The sequence below is a fragment of the Ptychodera flava genome, chromosome 17 (assembly GCF_041260155.1).
Source record: "Ptychodera flava strain L36383 chromosome 17, AS_Pfla_20210202, whole genome shotgun sequence".
In the NCBI taxonomy this organism is placed as follows: Eukaryota; Metazoa; Hemichordata; class Enteropneusta; family Ptychoderidae; genus Ptychodera; species Ptychodera flava.
This window is the reverse complement of record NC_091944.1, coordinates 24337627-24353043: the sequence shown is the minus strand read 5'-3', so window position 1 is coordinate 24353043 and position 15417 is coordinate 24337627. Positions and strand designations below refer to the sequence as shown.

Below are 15417 nucleotides of genomic sequence, written 5' to 3'. Positions count from 1 at the left end.
ATACTTACACTCACATACATACATACATACATACATACATACATACATACATACATACATACATACATACATACATACATACATACATACATACATACATACATACATACATACATACATACATACAGAAAAACATACATACAGACATACATACATACATACATACATACATACATACATACATACATACATACATACATACATACATACATACATACATACATACATACATACATACATACATACATACATACATACATACATACATACATACATACATACATACATACATACATACATACATACGACAACTAGATTGTGGCATTTAATGATCATGCTTTTATTTCTCCAAGTTGAGAAGATGCTCAGTGCTACCTAATATCTATTACATCAAACTTCATAATAACGCAAGAAAACGTCAAAGTTTACATTAGGTTTTAGGAGTATGAAGTTATAGTTTTAACGTGTTCTGTGGTTGAACAGTAGTAATATTCAGTTGTTCTTTCCGGATGTAGTAACAATCTTCTTCATAGTTGGCGTTTACAGTTAAGATGTTACGCCAATAGGAACCAGGGCCCGGTCAATTCTGTGCAAGGAGGTGTAATAAAGTAATGTTTAGTAATTTCTAATTACACTTTTGATTCAAATGATAGGTCGAAAAGTCAGAACAAGGGTAATCTAATAGGAGAACGAGAGAACATGACAAAGATAGACAGAGAAAAGGAGAGAGAGAGAGAGAGAGAGAGAGAGAGAGAGAGAGAGAGAGAGAGAGAGAGAGAGAGAGAGACTATAGCAATTATAAATGTTGTTCCTGTACATATTCCACTCTACTTGAGGAAAATGAATTCCATTGTGTTGTTTTGCGTTTCCAAATCCTATATACGTTCAAAATTCCACGATGATAATATTCATACCTCGATTTTAAAAGGAGACATGTTTCTCTTATAGCTGGCATATCTCTACTTACCTATCGCGATCAGGGCTACATATTGCTTTCAATATTCCATGCTGATCGCGATCAGGGCTACATATTCCATGCTCGTCGTTATCAACATGGTAATCCATGCACTCTGGATTTGTGTCAGGAATAAGTCCACCCTGAGGAATAGAGCAACGCAATTCAGTTAAGCACTGCCATTGTTGGTCGAATTTTCTCGACAATCCATAAAAATCACAATTCTTTAATTGTAAAAGCCACACATATTGTGGAGTTGCCATTTTGACATTTTTCTTGCATGTGCCAGTGTTTACGCCAATTAAGTGGTTATTTTTTTTATTATTTGTTGTTTTTGATATCTAATTTGATTATTGGTAGGGTGATGATGATGGTGACGATGAAATATCGATGATGATGATAATAATATTGATGGCAAGAACAACAAAAAATAACAATAACGACAACAGTAATCATTATCATCATGTTGTCATCGCCACCACTCCACCATCGCTAATATATCATCATCATCATCATCATCATCATCATCATGATCTATACACCTACAAGATTGGCCGTTTCGATACCTTCCTTCGGAACTAAATGGCTTCATTACACCTCACTCATTCAGCGTGCACTGCCATTGGTTAAACACGACTCACGTGACATGTAAAAGAACGTGATGATGCCCTCTGCGAACTTGATGATGCCCTCTGCATTTGATATTACATAGATGACGTCAGTTTACTTACTGCGCAACCTTTCTGCGCGTAACAAATTGTCGTTCGCTTGTAGGCCTACTTGCAGTCGGCAACTATGGCTACGAAACGTCATGCAGAGCTGTCACCGGCACAGTTAGACGATATTTTGATGCAAGTAAACAGCAAACGAACGAAAATAGCAACAAGGAATGCAATTTCTGTGTTCAGCGACTATGCAAGCAACAAATTTGGATACGCCACCGAGGAGATCGGCAAACTTTCAGCGGCAACATTTTACGCTGAGGTCCGGACTCATGCAGAAAGGCGAACTGTACTCGAAGAAGTTTGTTCGGTGTAATAAAAATAATGACACATGAGAGCTAGGGCAAGATCACGACTTTTTGCCTGCCCTCAGGCTGGTGGTCATGATCGAAATATTGGTGATGCCCTCGCCTACGGCTCGGGCATCATCAATATTTCGATCATGACCACAATCCCTTGGGCAGGCAATAAATCGTGATCTTGCCCTCGCTCTCATGTGTTATTATTTAACTGTATTCCCCACCAACATCACCACTGGCTAACTAGAAAACACCGGAACCAATGTGAAATTTATTGGGCTTTAATTTTTGCAATCGACTGATGCTGTCGCACTCAAGTTCGGACACCATTACCTCTTTGTTGACTGAAGTCTCGGTAACATTCCATTCGGAGCGAGAGCATGTCTTCGATTCGCCGTGCTCTGCGACACCGATATCGGCCGTTGAAAGAATCAGCAGCAGAAACAGAAAGTGAGGACTGGGAGGTTTCATTTTTGGTCGTTGTCAGGTCAGTCTGGTATCCTTTCTGTAATAATAAAAGTAACGAAATATTGTACATTTCCGATCCCATCGTGAAGAGATAGCCGGAGTGAAAAATTCATCAACGTTGTATTTAAGTCTGTTGTTTAAAAAAGGACCAGCAGATTAGCAGAAAACGTCAGTCGGCACAAATGCAATCATACAGAGAATTGCCTTCGACAAAAAGGGGAATAGTCGTTGTCGTTTGTGATTGCAGTAGACGTTTTCTTCCGGTATATATGCATTTCTAGTATGGACTCAAATAATTCTATACCGGAATCTACCTGCAAACAATACAGTCGGGACTGTAAAACACAGTAAAATGTACGCTGTTTCCCCTTATTGAAGACTGCACATTTCATTCCCGATTTTCTGTAATGAATGAATCTTATATTTACGCCACATTTACAGTCGTTGTTCATTGGAAAAATCTTTGAGAAGATGACCCGTGTTACTGGCATGTGCATGACTGTTCTTGCCAAATACAAATTTTGACTTAAACAACTCTGTTTAAAGGATATTTAAGACGCTCTAAAGATCTTGGCTCAAAGAATTGGAAAGGCCACTGATTTCGGTGTGATTTTTCTTTAATCATGTCTTTTAACAATAATTGAATATTGGGCCATGCATCTCGACCATTGAACAACGGATTGAACAGCCTATCATAATCTATCTAATGTTCACAAGATTATCTAAACCTATGCCTCACTTAATGTTAACGACCTTTGCGATAATTCCTGTCATACAGATTTCACTACACTTGAAAATATGCTGTAAAGAGTATATAATGTTTCTCTGTATTTTACCGGGTTTCCGACAATTTTTGCCCATCATTTCGAACATATGCATGCTGTGAATTTCAGTCAATTTGTTTCTTTGCAGAGAAATGACCAGAAATTAGATCTTTCGACTCTGAAGCAGACAGTATTATTCTTGTTATCTGGAACATTAGAGCGAAAGCAGGCTATGCGATGCAAGATGTTGAGTCGGTTCTCGCAAAAATTGAGATACTCACCAAAATTGCAGAACGCGACACAATAAACGTACAAAGGCTTCAGTATTCAATTATGTGTTGAGAGGTCGATATCGTAGAGATGAGTCTATTTCAAATTAAACCTTGTCTCATTCGAATTACATTTAATTTATACCCTGTCTTTCGCCCGATATGAAAACAGAAAACATGTATAAGATAAATAGTGGGAAACCAAAATAACATAAACAGGTCTTCCCATTTGTCTCTGTCAGAATAAAGTAGAGCAAATATTCGCATTTATTCTCGAATTTGTTTTGCAGAATGTTTTTACTTTCCGTGCAGATAAAATCCAAATCAAATTGATGCAGAGAAAGTGGATATTTTTGCTCAAAAACGTTTCATCATGAATATTATTTTACATTATGTTTTGCAGATGACATTGTAGATAAAAAGAACCTACTCATTTGAGTGTTTTGTTAGAACACACAAGGGAAGTGCTAAATTACTTATGGAGTTGATTGTAGAGGCTGAAGTTTATTAGGACTGCACTCTGGCTAGACAGATGATAATTGTATGCAGGGATATCCAAATGTAAACAATAATAGTGTATTTTGCACGTATAGACGCTGTGTTGACAAGCTAAATATACACTTGTAGACGCTAAGCGGAAAAGTTAGATGAGTCTTTCAACATTCTTTGGGCAGTAGAACAAGAACTCCGCAGAAGAACATCATCATGTGACTTGTACACAATCTTATAAGAACATTTAGTTTTACATTCGTGCTCTATGATTGTGATCGACCAGTCCTGATCATAATGAAAATAGAAAACATTTGGGTTGTAATATATTACAATATACCGTATTGTGTTAAGTTGTGTTGTGTTGTGTTGTGTTGTGTTGTGTTGTGTTGTGTTGTGTTGTGTTGTGTTGTATACTTAACTTTATGCTAAGCAGTACCAGTAATATATTACAACATGCCGTATTGTAAAAACTTTATAATAACATTTTTAGATATTTTAGATGTTATGTAGATCATTTTTTCTCACATTGGGCTCGGACTGACTGATGGCCGACTCAAAATTAACTTTCACAGCATTGTTTGTGCAACATTTCTGCTGAAAAGTATTGATTGAAGAGAATCGGTGCTATTTTAGAATCACCAAATTATATCGTGCAAAATAGTCAATCCCATTTTAGATAGATTTGGGTCTACATCATATGTGTGGGCTGTACATCATAGCAACAAAAACAAAAATAAAAATGTCGAGAAAGGCTTATACCGTGCTGCGTGATGTACTTTTGCATGTAATCCACTTTCATCATAACGCATGCGCGGAAATGGATTCGACGAATTCTTCCGCTGAAGTTCGCTGAATCAAGATTATTTTGAAGCACTTGCAATGTGTAAACGGCAGCAATGTTGTTACTTAATTTCAATGCAAAATCGAAAGTTATCGTTGCTGCCTGAGAAGTGGATGTGCGTGTGTTCGTGACTAAAAAATTACAGATGCAGATGGCTAGAATGTCTAAATACTAGTCCGCGTTAGTGAAATCACTCTGTGAATATAGCATACCGTTTTAAGAGACGTTGCGTACTACAATATGAACGAGACTGAACAATTTACACGTTAAATTTATAAAAGTCTCACTGGTCGAAATATTGGCAGTTTGGCCGCCGCCATTTTAGAAGCCTTGAGGGTCAAAATGCTACAAGTATGCTATATTTGGGAGGTGAAATTTAGAATTGTCCTTCAAAGAAAGATTTTGACGGAAAATATGTAATCCAAGTATTCTTGCTATACGTATATGAGACCCGTATTTTAAGTCTCCGCAAAAACGGCCAATATATTTTGCAGACCGATCGCGTACCTGGTGGCTGAACCACAGGGTCCGGCGAGCAATATTCGTCTAGAAATTATGAATATGATCAATAAATGTCTTGTATTAAACTTTTTTTTTCATTATACAAGCCTTACCTGTGTCTAGTGTGTGCCTATTACTTTACCCTAGCTATCTGTGGATAGTATTTCAAAGAAAACAGTCTATATCTGTTAATTGCCCTCCCTAATCCCCTTCATTAATTTGTTCTGCCGATCGCCAACGCGGGGGCTTATCGCCCTGACCAAATACCTCGTTAGCAGCTACTACCTTATGAGCTGCTAACGAGGTATTTGGTCAGGGCGATAAGCCCCCGCGTTGGCGATCGGCAGAACAAATTAATGAAGGGGATTAGGGAGGGCAATTAACAGATATAGACTGTTTTCTTTGAAATACTATCCACAGATAGCTAGGGTAAAGTAATAGGCACACACTAGACACAGTAAGGCTGTATAATAAAAAAAAGTTTAATACAAGACATTTATTGATCATATTCATAATTTCTAGACGAATATTGCTCGCCGGACCCTGTGGCTGAACATGAAACTCGCATTGACCAGCCAGTAACTACTGCATACGATCGAGAAAAACAAAGGAAATAGTGGTCGAGACTAATATGTTATATATGTTAATTATCTTTCTCTCTAAACCTCGACAGCCGCACTCTCCGCTATTGTACATACTTCAAGTCGTATTCTTAAATACACACAAAATGTGCCGATAACAAGACATCTGAGAGAGTTCACTATTAACATTATGAATTCTGGTTAATATACTGCTTACTTGTGAACAGACAGGCAAATGATAGAGAAAAAAGTTACAAGAATTCAAACACGATTTGTAATTTTTATGTCTTGATTATAGAGACATCTTGTGTGCATCTAAGAAGAAGACAGGCCGTCCGTTTATGATGTGCATGCAATTGTGAAAACGTTGATATGAAATCGGCTGCATATCTATTGCATTTCTTTTTCTGAAAGAATTGATGGCTTATGACTTACTCATCATTACATAACCCTGACCATGTGTGATTATTGCAATGTTCTGAGAAATAAGTAAGTTGTTTATGTGTACCACTGACCATAGTGATATCTTAATCACACACTCGCCAGATGTAGTTGTTTATGACGTTTCATCTACGTGAGTCTCTCTCCACATATATCCACATTGCACACCATTGTAAATTTGTAACCTTGTACAATTCGTCCTTTTGATTGACGTAGAGATTATTTTTAACTATTCATTGTAAATAAAATCGCTGACTTCACTCTCTTTTTCTGTCGTAAAATCATTCACCCATCCTATCGTCGATCCATCCGTCCATCTATCCTACATACACACATATACATACACACATACACATACATACATAGATACATATATGGATACATACATAGATACATACATAGATACATACAAAGATATACATACATACATACATACATACATACATACATACATACATACATACATACATACATACATACATACATACATACATACATACATACATACATACATACATACATACATACATACATACATACATACATACATACATACATACATACATACATACATGCATGCATGCTGCATGCATGCATGCATGCATGCATGCATGCATGCATACATACATACATACATACATGCATTTATGCATGCATGCATGCATGCATGCATACATACATAAATACATACATACATAAATACATACATACATATATACATACATACCATACTACGACATACATACATACATACATACATACATACATACATACATACATACATACATACATACATACATACATACATACATACATACATACATACATACATACATACATACAATTTTACAGGCAACTGGATTGTATCATTTTATGATCATAAGTTTATATTTCCAAGTAGAGCATATATTGCTACGTGTTTAGATATTATGTCAACATTTACACAAGCACATTGGAGGAAGTTTTAACATTCTCTGTGCTTGAACAGTAGTAATATTCAGTTGTTCCTTCCGGTTTGTAGTAACAATCCTCTTCATAGGTGGCGCTTACAGTTCCCGTCTTACGTAAATATAAACCATGATCAAGTCTAGACGGACAGTTCTGTGCCAAGTAGAGAAATGAATTAACCTTAAGCAATGTAATTTATCATGACTTTAGCTAGAAAAGTGAGAACTATGGTAACATAATTGGAGACAAAGACCTAGGCAGACAGACAGAAACGGACAGAGACAGTCAGAGACAGACAGAGGAAGTCATTACTATCATAAGATAACATATGGATACATATTCTTCCCTGTTCATATTCAACTTGATGATTGTTTTTGCTCAATTTATTTTTAGAAAAGTGAATTGCAATACATTGTCATAGTTTTTTTTCAATTTCTTTACACGGCGATAATTATCGTATCGTTTTTGTGTGCTGTGTATTTTAAAAAGTCTATGGGATTGTGTACATTTTTGGTATGATATATCCTGAAATAAAGATAATTATAATTATAATAATTATAAGAGCTGACGTTTACGTTTATCACTCAAAAATCTCTACTTACCGATATAGGGTTACACGTTGCCTTAAATATATCGTGCTTGTAGTAATCAACGTGACAATCCATGCACTCTAGAGTTGTGTCAGTGATTAGTGTACCCTGAGGAATAGAGCAATGAAGTTGTGTTAAAACACAGCCCCTTAGTGGTTTAACTATCTCTACGATTTAGAAAACGTGCAAAAAACTGATAACTCTGCAATTATAATAGCCCCGAATATGTGCTTTTGCCGTTTTAACGTTACTTGTACATGTGATGGAGTCTGTACCATTACACATATTTTTGCAGGTTGTTGTTGTTGTCGTTGTCGTTGTTGTTGTTGTAGTTGATGGTTGATGTGGCTGTGGTGGTGGTGATGATAATGATGATTAAAGAGGTGATGATGGTGCGACGACAACGACGACGTGACGACGACGGCGACAATAACAACAACAACAACAACAATCACAATAATAATAAAGGTAATAATAATAATAATAATAATAATAATAATAATATAACAATACATATCATCATCATTATCATCATTATCATCATCATCATCATCATCACAACAATTATCATCATCATTGTTGTCGTCAACAAAAATACCACCACCACCATCATTATCATCATCATTATCATCATTATCGAGAACTGTACACCTACAAGATTGGCTGTTTCGACATCTTCTTTCGGGACCAAAACGGCTCTGTATTCCCCACCAACATTACCACTAGCCAAGTAGAAGTCACCGGAACCAATGGGAGTTTTATTTGGCAGTAAATTTGGCAATCGACTGATCCTGTCGCACTCACGTTCGGACACCAGCACCAGGTTGACGATCGAATTCTCATAAACCTTCCATTCGGAGCGAGCGCATGTCTTTGAGTCGCGGTGCTCTGCGGTGCCCATATCGGCCGTTAAAAGAATCATCAACAGAAACAGGACGTGAAGACCGGCAGGTTTCATTTTGGGTCGTTGTTAGGTAAGTCTTGTAATCATTCTGCAATAATAAAAGTTATAAATATTTTTTACATTTCCGATCCCGTCGTGTAGAGTCAGTGAACAATTCACCGATGTTTCGTTTACATTTGAGATTGGAGTTTTAAAAAGGAGACCTGCAGATAGGCATACAACGTTACTCGCATAAATGCAATCGTACAGAGAATTGCCACAATGAAATGGATAATAATCGTCGTCACCGGTGATCGCAGCAGATACGTTTTCTTCGAGAAAAAGTTCACTTCAAGTATGGACTTAAATATTTCTGTACCAGTATTTCTGTCCATCCATAAAGGCAGGACAGACTGTGAACACCATGAAATGTACACTATATCCCCATATTGAACACTACTCTCTCATTCGCGATTTTCTGTAACGTTTTCAATCGAATGAATCTTTTATTTGCGCCATATGTTCAGTCAGTGTTCATGGCAAAAACCTTTGAGAAGATGAATCGCGTCACTGGCATGTGAATGACTGTTCTTGCCAAATACAAAGTTCGTTTTATCACGCCCAGAGAAAGTTTGTTTGGAAGACATTTGGAGCGCTTTAAAGATGTTGGATGAAAGATTCGAGAAGGGTTACCGATCTTTGCGTGATTTGCCTTTTAGAATGTTCCTAACAGATAATGAAACATTGGGCTATGCACATCTCGACCACTGCACGACGAATAGAACAGCAGATCATAATCACTCTAAAATAGCAGTCATGTTTACAAATTATTAAAACCTCGGCCTCATTTAATGTAACGACCTCTTCGATAATTTCTGTATCACAGATTTAGCACACTTTCACTACACTTTAAAATGCGATGTTGGAACAACGAGCATATAATGTTTCTGTTTATCGTACGGGGTTTCTGATAATTTTGGCCCATCATTTCGAAGATATGCAAGCAGTGAACTTCATTCATTGTATTTCCTTTGTAGAGAAGTGACCAGCAATGCTGTCTTCCAATTCTGAAGCTGACAACATTCTTTTTATCAGGAACATGAGAGTGAAAGCAGGCCATGTAATGCAAGATATAGAGTTGTATCGCACAAGTCTCCCAAGAATGGAGATACTCACCAATATTAATTGCAGTAAGTAACTGGACGTGACGCTCTCGAAGTGACACAATAGATGTACAATCGTTTGTGTATTTCTTGTATGTAGACAGTCTGGATACTGTAGAGATGAGTCGATTTTCGAAGGAAAACGTTGCCTCCTTTGAATCAAATTTGGACCTCAGTCTTGCGCCTAATATATAGAAACAGAAAACATTAACAATTATAGTAGAAAACCAAAATAAAATAAAGAGGTCTTCACATATATCACCGTAAGAATAAAATAGAGCACAAATTAGCATTTTTTCTTAAACTAAATTGTAAAATGGTTTCAATTCCGTGCACATAAAATCCCAATAAATGGATGCAGCAAAATGCATATTTTGCACAAAAGCTTCTCATCATGAACTGTATTTTTGTATAAATTTAGAGATTAGGTTCACTATGGGATTTCGAAATAGTACACTGAAAGAGTATACAGTAAGTAAAATATCAATGACATGATTCTATGTGATGTGATGTGATGTGATGTGATGTGATGTGATGTGATGTGATGAAATGTAATATGTTGTGATGTGATGTGATGGGAAGTGATGTTATGTTATGTGATGTTATGTGATGTGTGATTTGTGATGACTCGTGGTGTTATGTTATGGTTTGTTATGTGACGTGACCTGATGTTATGTTATTTCATGCTATTCTATGTTAGCCAAATTATCTTACACTGTGTCATATCATATATCATATTATATTATATATTATATTAATTATATTATATAATATTATATTATATTATATTATATAGTGTTGTGTTGTGTTGTGTTATGTTATGTTATGTTATTAGGTTATGTTATGTTATGTTATATAATATTATATTATATGTATATATTATATTATATTATATTATATTATATTATATTATATTATATTATATTATATTATATTATATTATATTATATTATATTATATTATTAATTTAAAATGAATGTACTTCAATTTGATTTAGCACAGCTTGAATACAAGCGAGCTGTCACTTTTAACAAATCTTCAGTGTAAACAAATTCCTTTTGTCACGTTTCAGGCCATAATTTCAAGTTACTGTTATCATATGAGAGCAATATACCACCTCGGCAATGTACAGGGCTTTGCTGCCTACTTTCCCGTTGCGATGTCTGGTATGCACACATTGTGTGCACAGGACGCATAGTGTTTTTACCTTACATAAACAACAAGGTCTCTTAAAGGTGATGATATCTCTCCTCAGATTACACAAGACTTATTATTGTCGGAGGATGTGGCGAAAGTTTTATTCACATTTGTACTTAATGTATTTCTCGTTCAGTGTTCTGTTAGTAAAAATAGATAATTGTAATATGTACTTGCGGTCATTTGTTTTTTATTCTCTTGCCACGCCAGCTATAATCTGAAGTGTGTCTGCTGCTAAAGGCCTAATTTCTTAATTACGGCAGCATCTCTTGTACGGCATCGTGGTGTTTATGTAAGATGAAAACCCAAAGTGTTCTGTGCACACAATTTAAACGGCAAGGTCAGCAGCAAAGCCCTGTACATGCATCTCCACTTAGTTTTGATCAGAAACGTGTAACTCCAAAATACGCTGTCGCTGTTGATTGCACATGCGTCGTGAACCGGTGAAAATCTAGCCTAGGGGCGCATTCGTCGCTTGGTGTGATTTTAATTGTGCACACAGACAGAATATGTAAGGACATGATCGTGTTAGTTCTGTCATCTGTCAGAATTTTATGCTAATAAAGTATAAGCTGTTCTAACAAAGATCAATTTACAAATGACTGTAACATCCAGTGACAGGTACAGCAAGGTCATCATGGTACCTGAAACATTTACAATCGGACAACGATATCGAGAATGAAAAAGCCAGATATTTAGAATGAAAGCAATACGGTATTAAATAGGCATTTTGGAACAAGCAATAGAAGCAATGCAGTGTTAAACAGACGGTGAGACGGTTTGTAGGTGTGTGAAAAAGGACAGAAAAGGAACAACAAGTCAAAGATAAAATTTTTAGAAGAGATGAAATGACAAATGTTTCATCGCCGTGTTTCGGTTATCCTTAAAATCCGGTTCATTTTCTTAGTTTTTGACTGCTTTAGTGCAGTATTTTCATTCGTTTTGACGTGGGTGTTTGTGTTGTATCATTATCACACCTCCACCTTGTCAGCTCGCCATTTCCTACCGCTGGCTGCGCTGCTCACGAAAATATTTTTGTGAGCAGCGCAGGCAACGAAATAGGTAATGGGGCCAGACTAACATCCACCTTATTTGAGTTCATGACACTTTAAAACCCTTTCATTATAATGGTTTATCCCTTTATCCCATTGTGTCCTGTGGTAAAGCTGGACCGTACTACAGAAGGAAGAGGGGGAACGAGATCAAGACACTTTCATTCACGCGATGGGTTGTACAGAAGGCAACACTTGCTCATTAATCATTCAAATCATGGTCACAGGAGAGGTCGTGTATTTGAAACAGCAATAAAGGAACATAAGTTGCCCTTTTTTACATTTTAGTTATATCAAGAATCCATGAAATATTTGCATAAAGTCACTCAGTAATATATAACAGCTCCAAAACTTCAACTGTCTGTGGCTTCTCCGCTAGGTGACTGGGTGCCGTACGTTGTGAGTTCGAACCCACTTGAAACACTGTATTACCCCCTTGATGAATGCAAACGGATGATTTTGTTTGTGACCTCCAGACAAACCGAACTTCTCCAATCCGACTTGCTTTTCTATAACACAGAAACATTGCCACAATATAATAGAGAAAACTTCAGTATAGTGTTTATCTACATGGAAGGAACTGCCAATCTAGATCTCATTGCAAATGCTTGTATGGGGTCCAAACTTTATGCAACAGTGTTATGCTACAGTACGCGTGTGTGGTGAGAGTTGTGTAATGAACTTTATTTTTTGGTGGAGACCTTTACATGTTAATCTTGTATGACTGCAAGCAGAGCACAGGTGGTGGACAGTTGACCAGTATTTTAGCATATTTCAAGAAGTCAAACAACACAAACGGCTTTTCATCTAGAACAAAATCTCTCATGAAAAATAGCAACTTTGTTCATTGAAAGACCAGTGTATTTTCTAGGGTCTTACTTTCTTCAAAGAAGGAATATGTAGCAATGATAACCCATAGGAAGAACAAGTTGTAGCGTTTAGTTACAATGCTATTTTTAACATGGACATATATTGTTCGGAAACCTTGGCCACGCAAAAATATCTGTATTGTTGTTACCTGTCTACCACAAATAACACTGAATGGCTGATGGAACTTCAAGGTAAGAATGCAATTGAATTTGTTATTGGAATTGAATAAACTATATGCAGATCTGCTAAAATTAATCGCTGGCGAATTTTTTCATGCAAGTGCTGTATTCAATCTACATAATAAAGAAAATAAGTAAAAGACATCATGCAAAAAAAAAAAAATTGAAAAGCAAATTTCATGAGGACGGCATAGGACGAAACATGCTTTTCTTACGAACCTTCACACAAGAACACAAAGAATATGTTTTAGAATTACAAGGATTTACATTAATTGTTCTTTAGTTTGACCATATTCGACTTTATTAGACTCTGATTATCGTGCGCTTTTAAAGTCATCTCTCATATGTGTCGACAACGTGTGAATGTAAAACATCACGCTTCAATAGATTTGAAAGAGCACTGATGTCATTGCGGTCAATTTTCTTTCGAATTTGTACATTCCGGAGCACGCATAGCGTACTTTTTAGAACGTAATTTTAAATTTGTACTGGCTACGTCTGACAAGCACATACATTAAATACAATGTAAATAGAAGGTTGAAATATTGTTTGAATCGTGTGATACATGTCTCTCCACCTTCATTTGAGGGTCTTACTGGGGAATTGCTCCAACCAGTTCTGGCGAACGGTAGTAGTACGTAGTTCAGCCCTAACCAGACATCATCGGAACCACGGGACCGTAATACCGATGTCACTGAAGGCCATGACGCAGGTAAAATTGAGGTCGATGACTTTCAAACGAAACTTGAACTATCCTCGAGTTGCAACATAAACTGCAGGATATCACCTCTCTCCCATAGAAAGACTTTGATTCGCAACTCTACTTTTTTACGTAACTATATACTCTGAAGGTCTCACTTATTATGATTCTGCGAATATATACAATGACAGGACATTTATTACGTCCTGTGAGGACGCCGTCACGTTGAAAAATCACGCGTAAACGCCTGAGAAACAACGTGTCATTCCTTGCCATGACAATACATGTATGGGAGAATGACTCTAACTTCACGAAGGTATCGTCCGGTATGCATTTTTTCAATGGATCCAATTAAATCTCCTCTATGAGTAGACTTCGGCGATCATAAAAAATTGAGAGAGAGAGAGAGAGAGAGAGAGAGAGAGAGAGAGAGAGAGAGAGAGAGAGAGAGAGAGAGAGAGAGAGAGAGAGAGAGAGAGAGAGAGAGAGAGAGAGAGACAGAGAGAGAGAGAGAGAGAGAGAGATTTAGGAGGAGGAAGGGGTGAAAAAGTGTTTAACAACAACAACAACATCAACAGGAACAACAACAACAACGAACAATCAGAAGCCAAAAAGAATACTATTCATTTTCCATATCATTTCTATATGACAAGAGAGTTGAATTTAATGCAAACAGTTTAGTCTTTGCTGTTATACTGTCTATTAGAATATTTGAACTACACGGCAACAAAGTAACTCAACGATGAGGGCCATAATTAGTTCCTTTAGCAGAGATCATATTCACCGACGGATGTGTTACTGTCTAGCTGTCATCAACGCCTTTTATCACTGTATAAAATGCTTCTGTGATCGACATAAGTGGGCATTATTCATCTACATGGAGGAAGGACTTTAACCTTATGATTATTGACGTTAATTTAGCTCTGATTGGATGATAAACAGTCTTTCGTTCCAAAAATTTTATCCAATGGCACGATGAGTAACACATTGATCAAAACTAAAAAGTAAGCAGGTAAGAGTACAGTGACAGACGACAGCGTTGTCACCATTTTGGATGATGTTGTACGTCGTTGGTGACAGACTCACAAAAGGCAGTCGAATTTTCCGAACTGGTGAACATCGGCCACTTGGGTACATATAGCCATTTTTTCTGTTGGACATCTCGTCCGTAGCAGAAGTTAAGATATCGACAGTTGAACTTAGCTTTAGCGACATGGAATGTTAGATGGCCGCAAAGTAGGATAGTCGCATGTACAGTTAAACATTCAATGTTTTAGTGTGAATTTAAGGTATTTTGTGGTCGTGTAAGAAAGAATCTCACACACCAAGGACCTGGGATCAGATTTCTCGCACTCGTTGGGGATATTTTGTCTCACACGAGCCGCACAAAATATACCAAACTCGTGCGAAAAATCTGATCCCAGGTCCCTGGGGTGTGAGATTCAATTACAACCATTTTCAGTAATAGAGCGCGAAGCCACCGCAGTGAACTGCAATAAAAC

The 15417-nt window shown here is 36.9% G+C and overlaps 1 protein-coding gene and 1 long non-coding RNA gene across 2 annotated transcripts; both read right to left on the bottom strand.

Annotated features, from left to right (window-relative positions):
• Nucleotides 1-324: 324 nt before the first annotated feature.
• LOC139116502 (uncharacterized) lies at nt 325-3598 on the bottom strand. Its single transcript, XR_011548319.1, has 4 exons — nt 3490-3598; nt 2310-2481; nt 968-1098; nt 325-586 (listed from the first exon to the last, which is right to left on the bottom strand). It is a non-coding gene; the product is annotated as an uncharacterized lncRNA (long non-coding RNA).
• Nucleotides 3599-7190: 3592 nt separating this feature from the next.
• Nucleotides 7191-10071, bottom strand: LOC139116501 (uncharacterized). The gene is made up of 4 exons (XM_070679116.1): nt 9931-10071; nt 8527-8863; nt 7884-7979; nt 7191-7434 (listed from the first exon to the last, which is right to left on the bottom strand). The coding sequence occupies exons 2-4, from the start codon at nt 8827-8829 to the stop codon at nt 7273-7275; spliced, it is 561 nt and encodes a 186-aa protein (XP_070535217.1). The 5' UTR covers nt 8830-8863; nt 9931-10071; the 3' UTR covers nt 7191-7272.
• Nucleotides 10072-15417: the final 5346 nt, after the last annotated feature.

Bases quoted from the DNA above. Each gene is read 5' to 3' on its own strand.
- LOC139116501 (XM_070679116.1), bottom strand. From the start codon at position 8,829: ATGAAACCTGCCGGTCTTCACGTCCTGTTTCTGTTGATGATTCTTTTA. The intron at 7,980-8,526 runs GTAGGTGTACAG...TCTATTCCTCAG, and splicing joins ATGTCGAAACAGCCAATCTT to GGTACACTAATCACTGACAC. The intron at 7,435-7,883 runs GTAAGTAGAGAT...TACTTGGCACAG, and splicing joins CAACGTGTAACCCTATATCG to AACTGTCCGTCTAGACTTGA.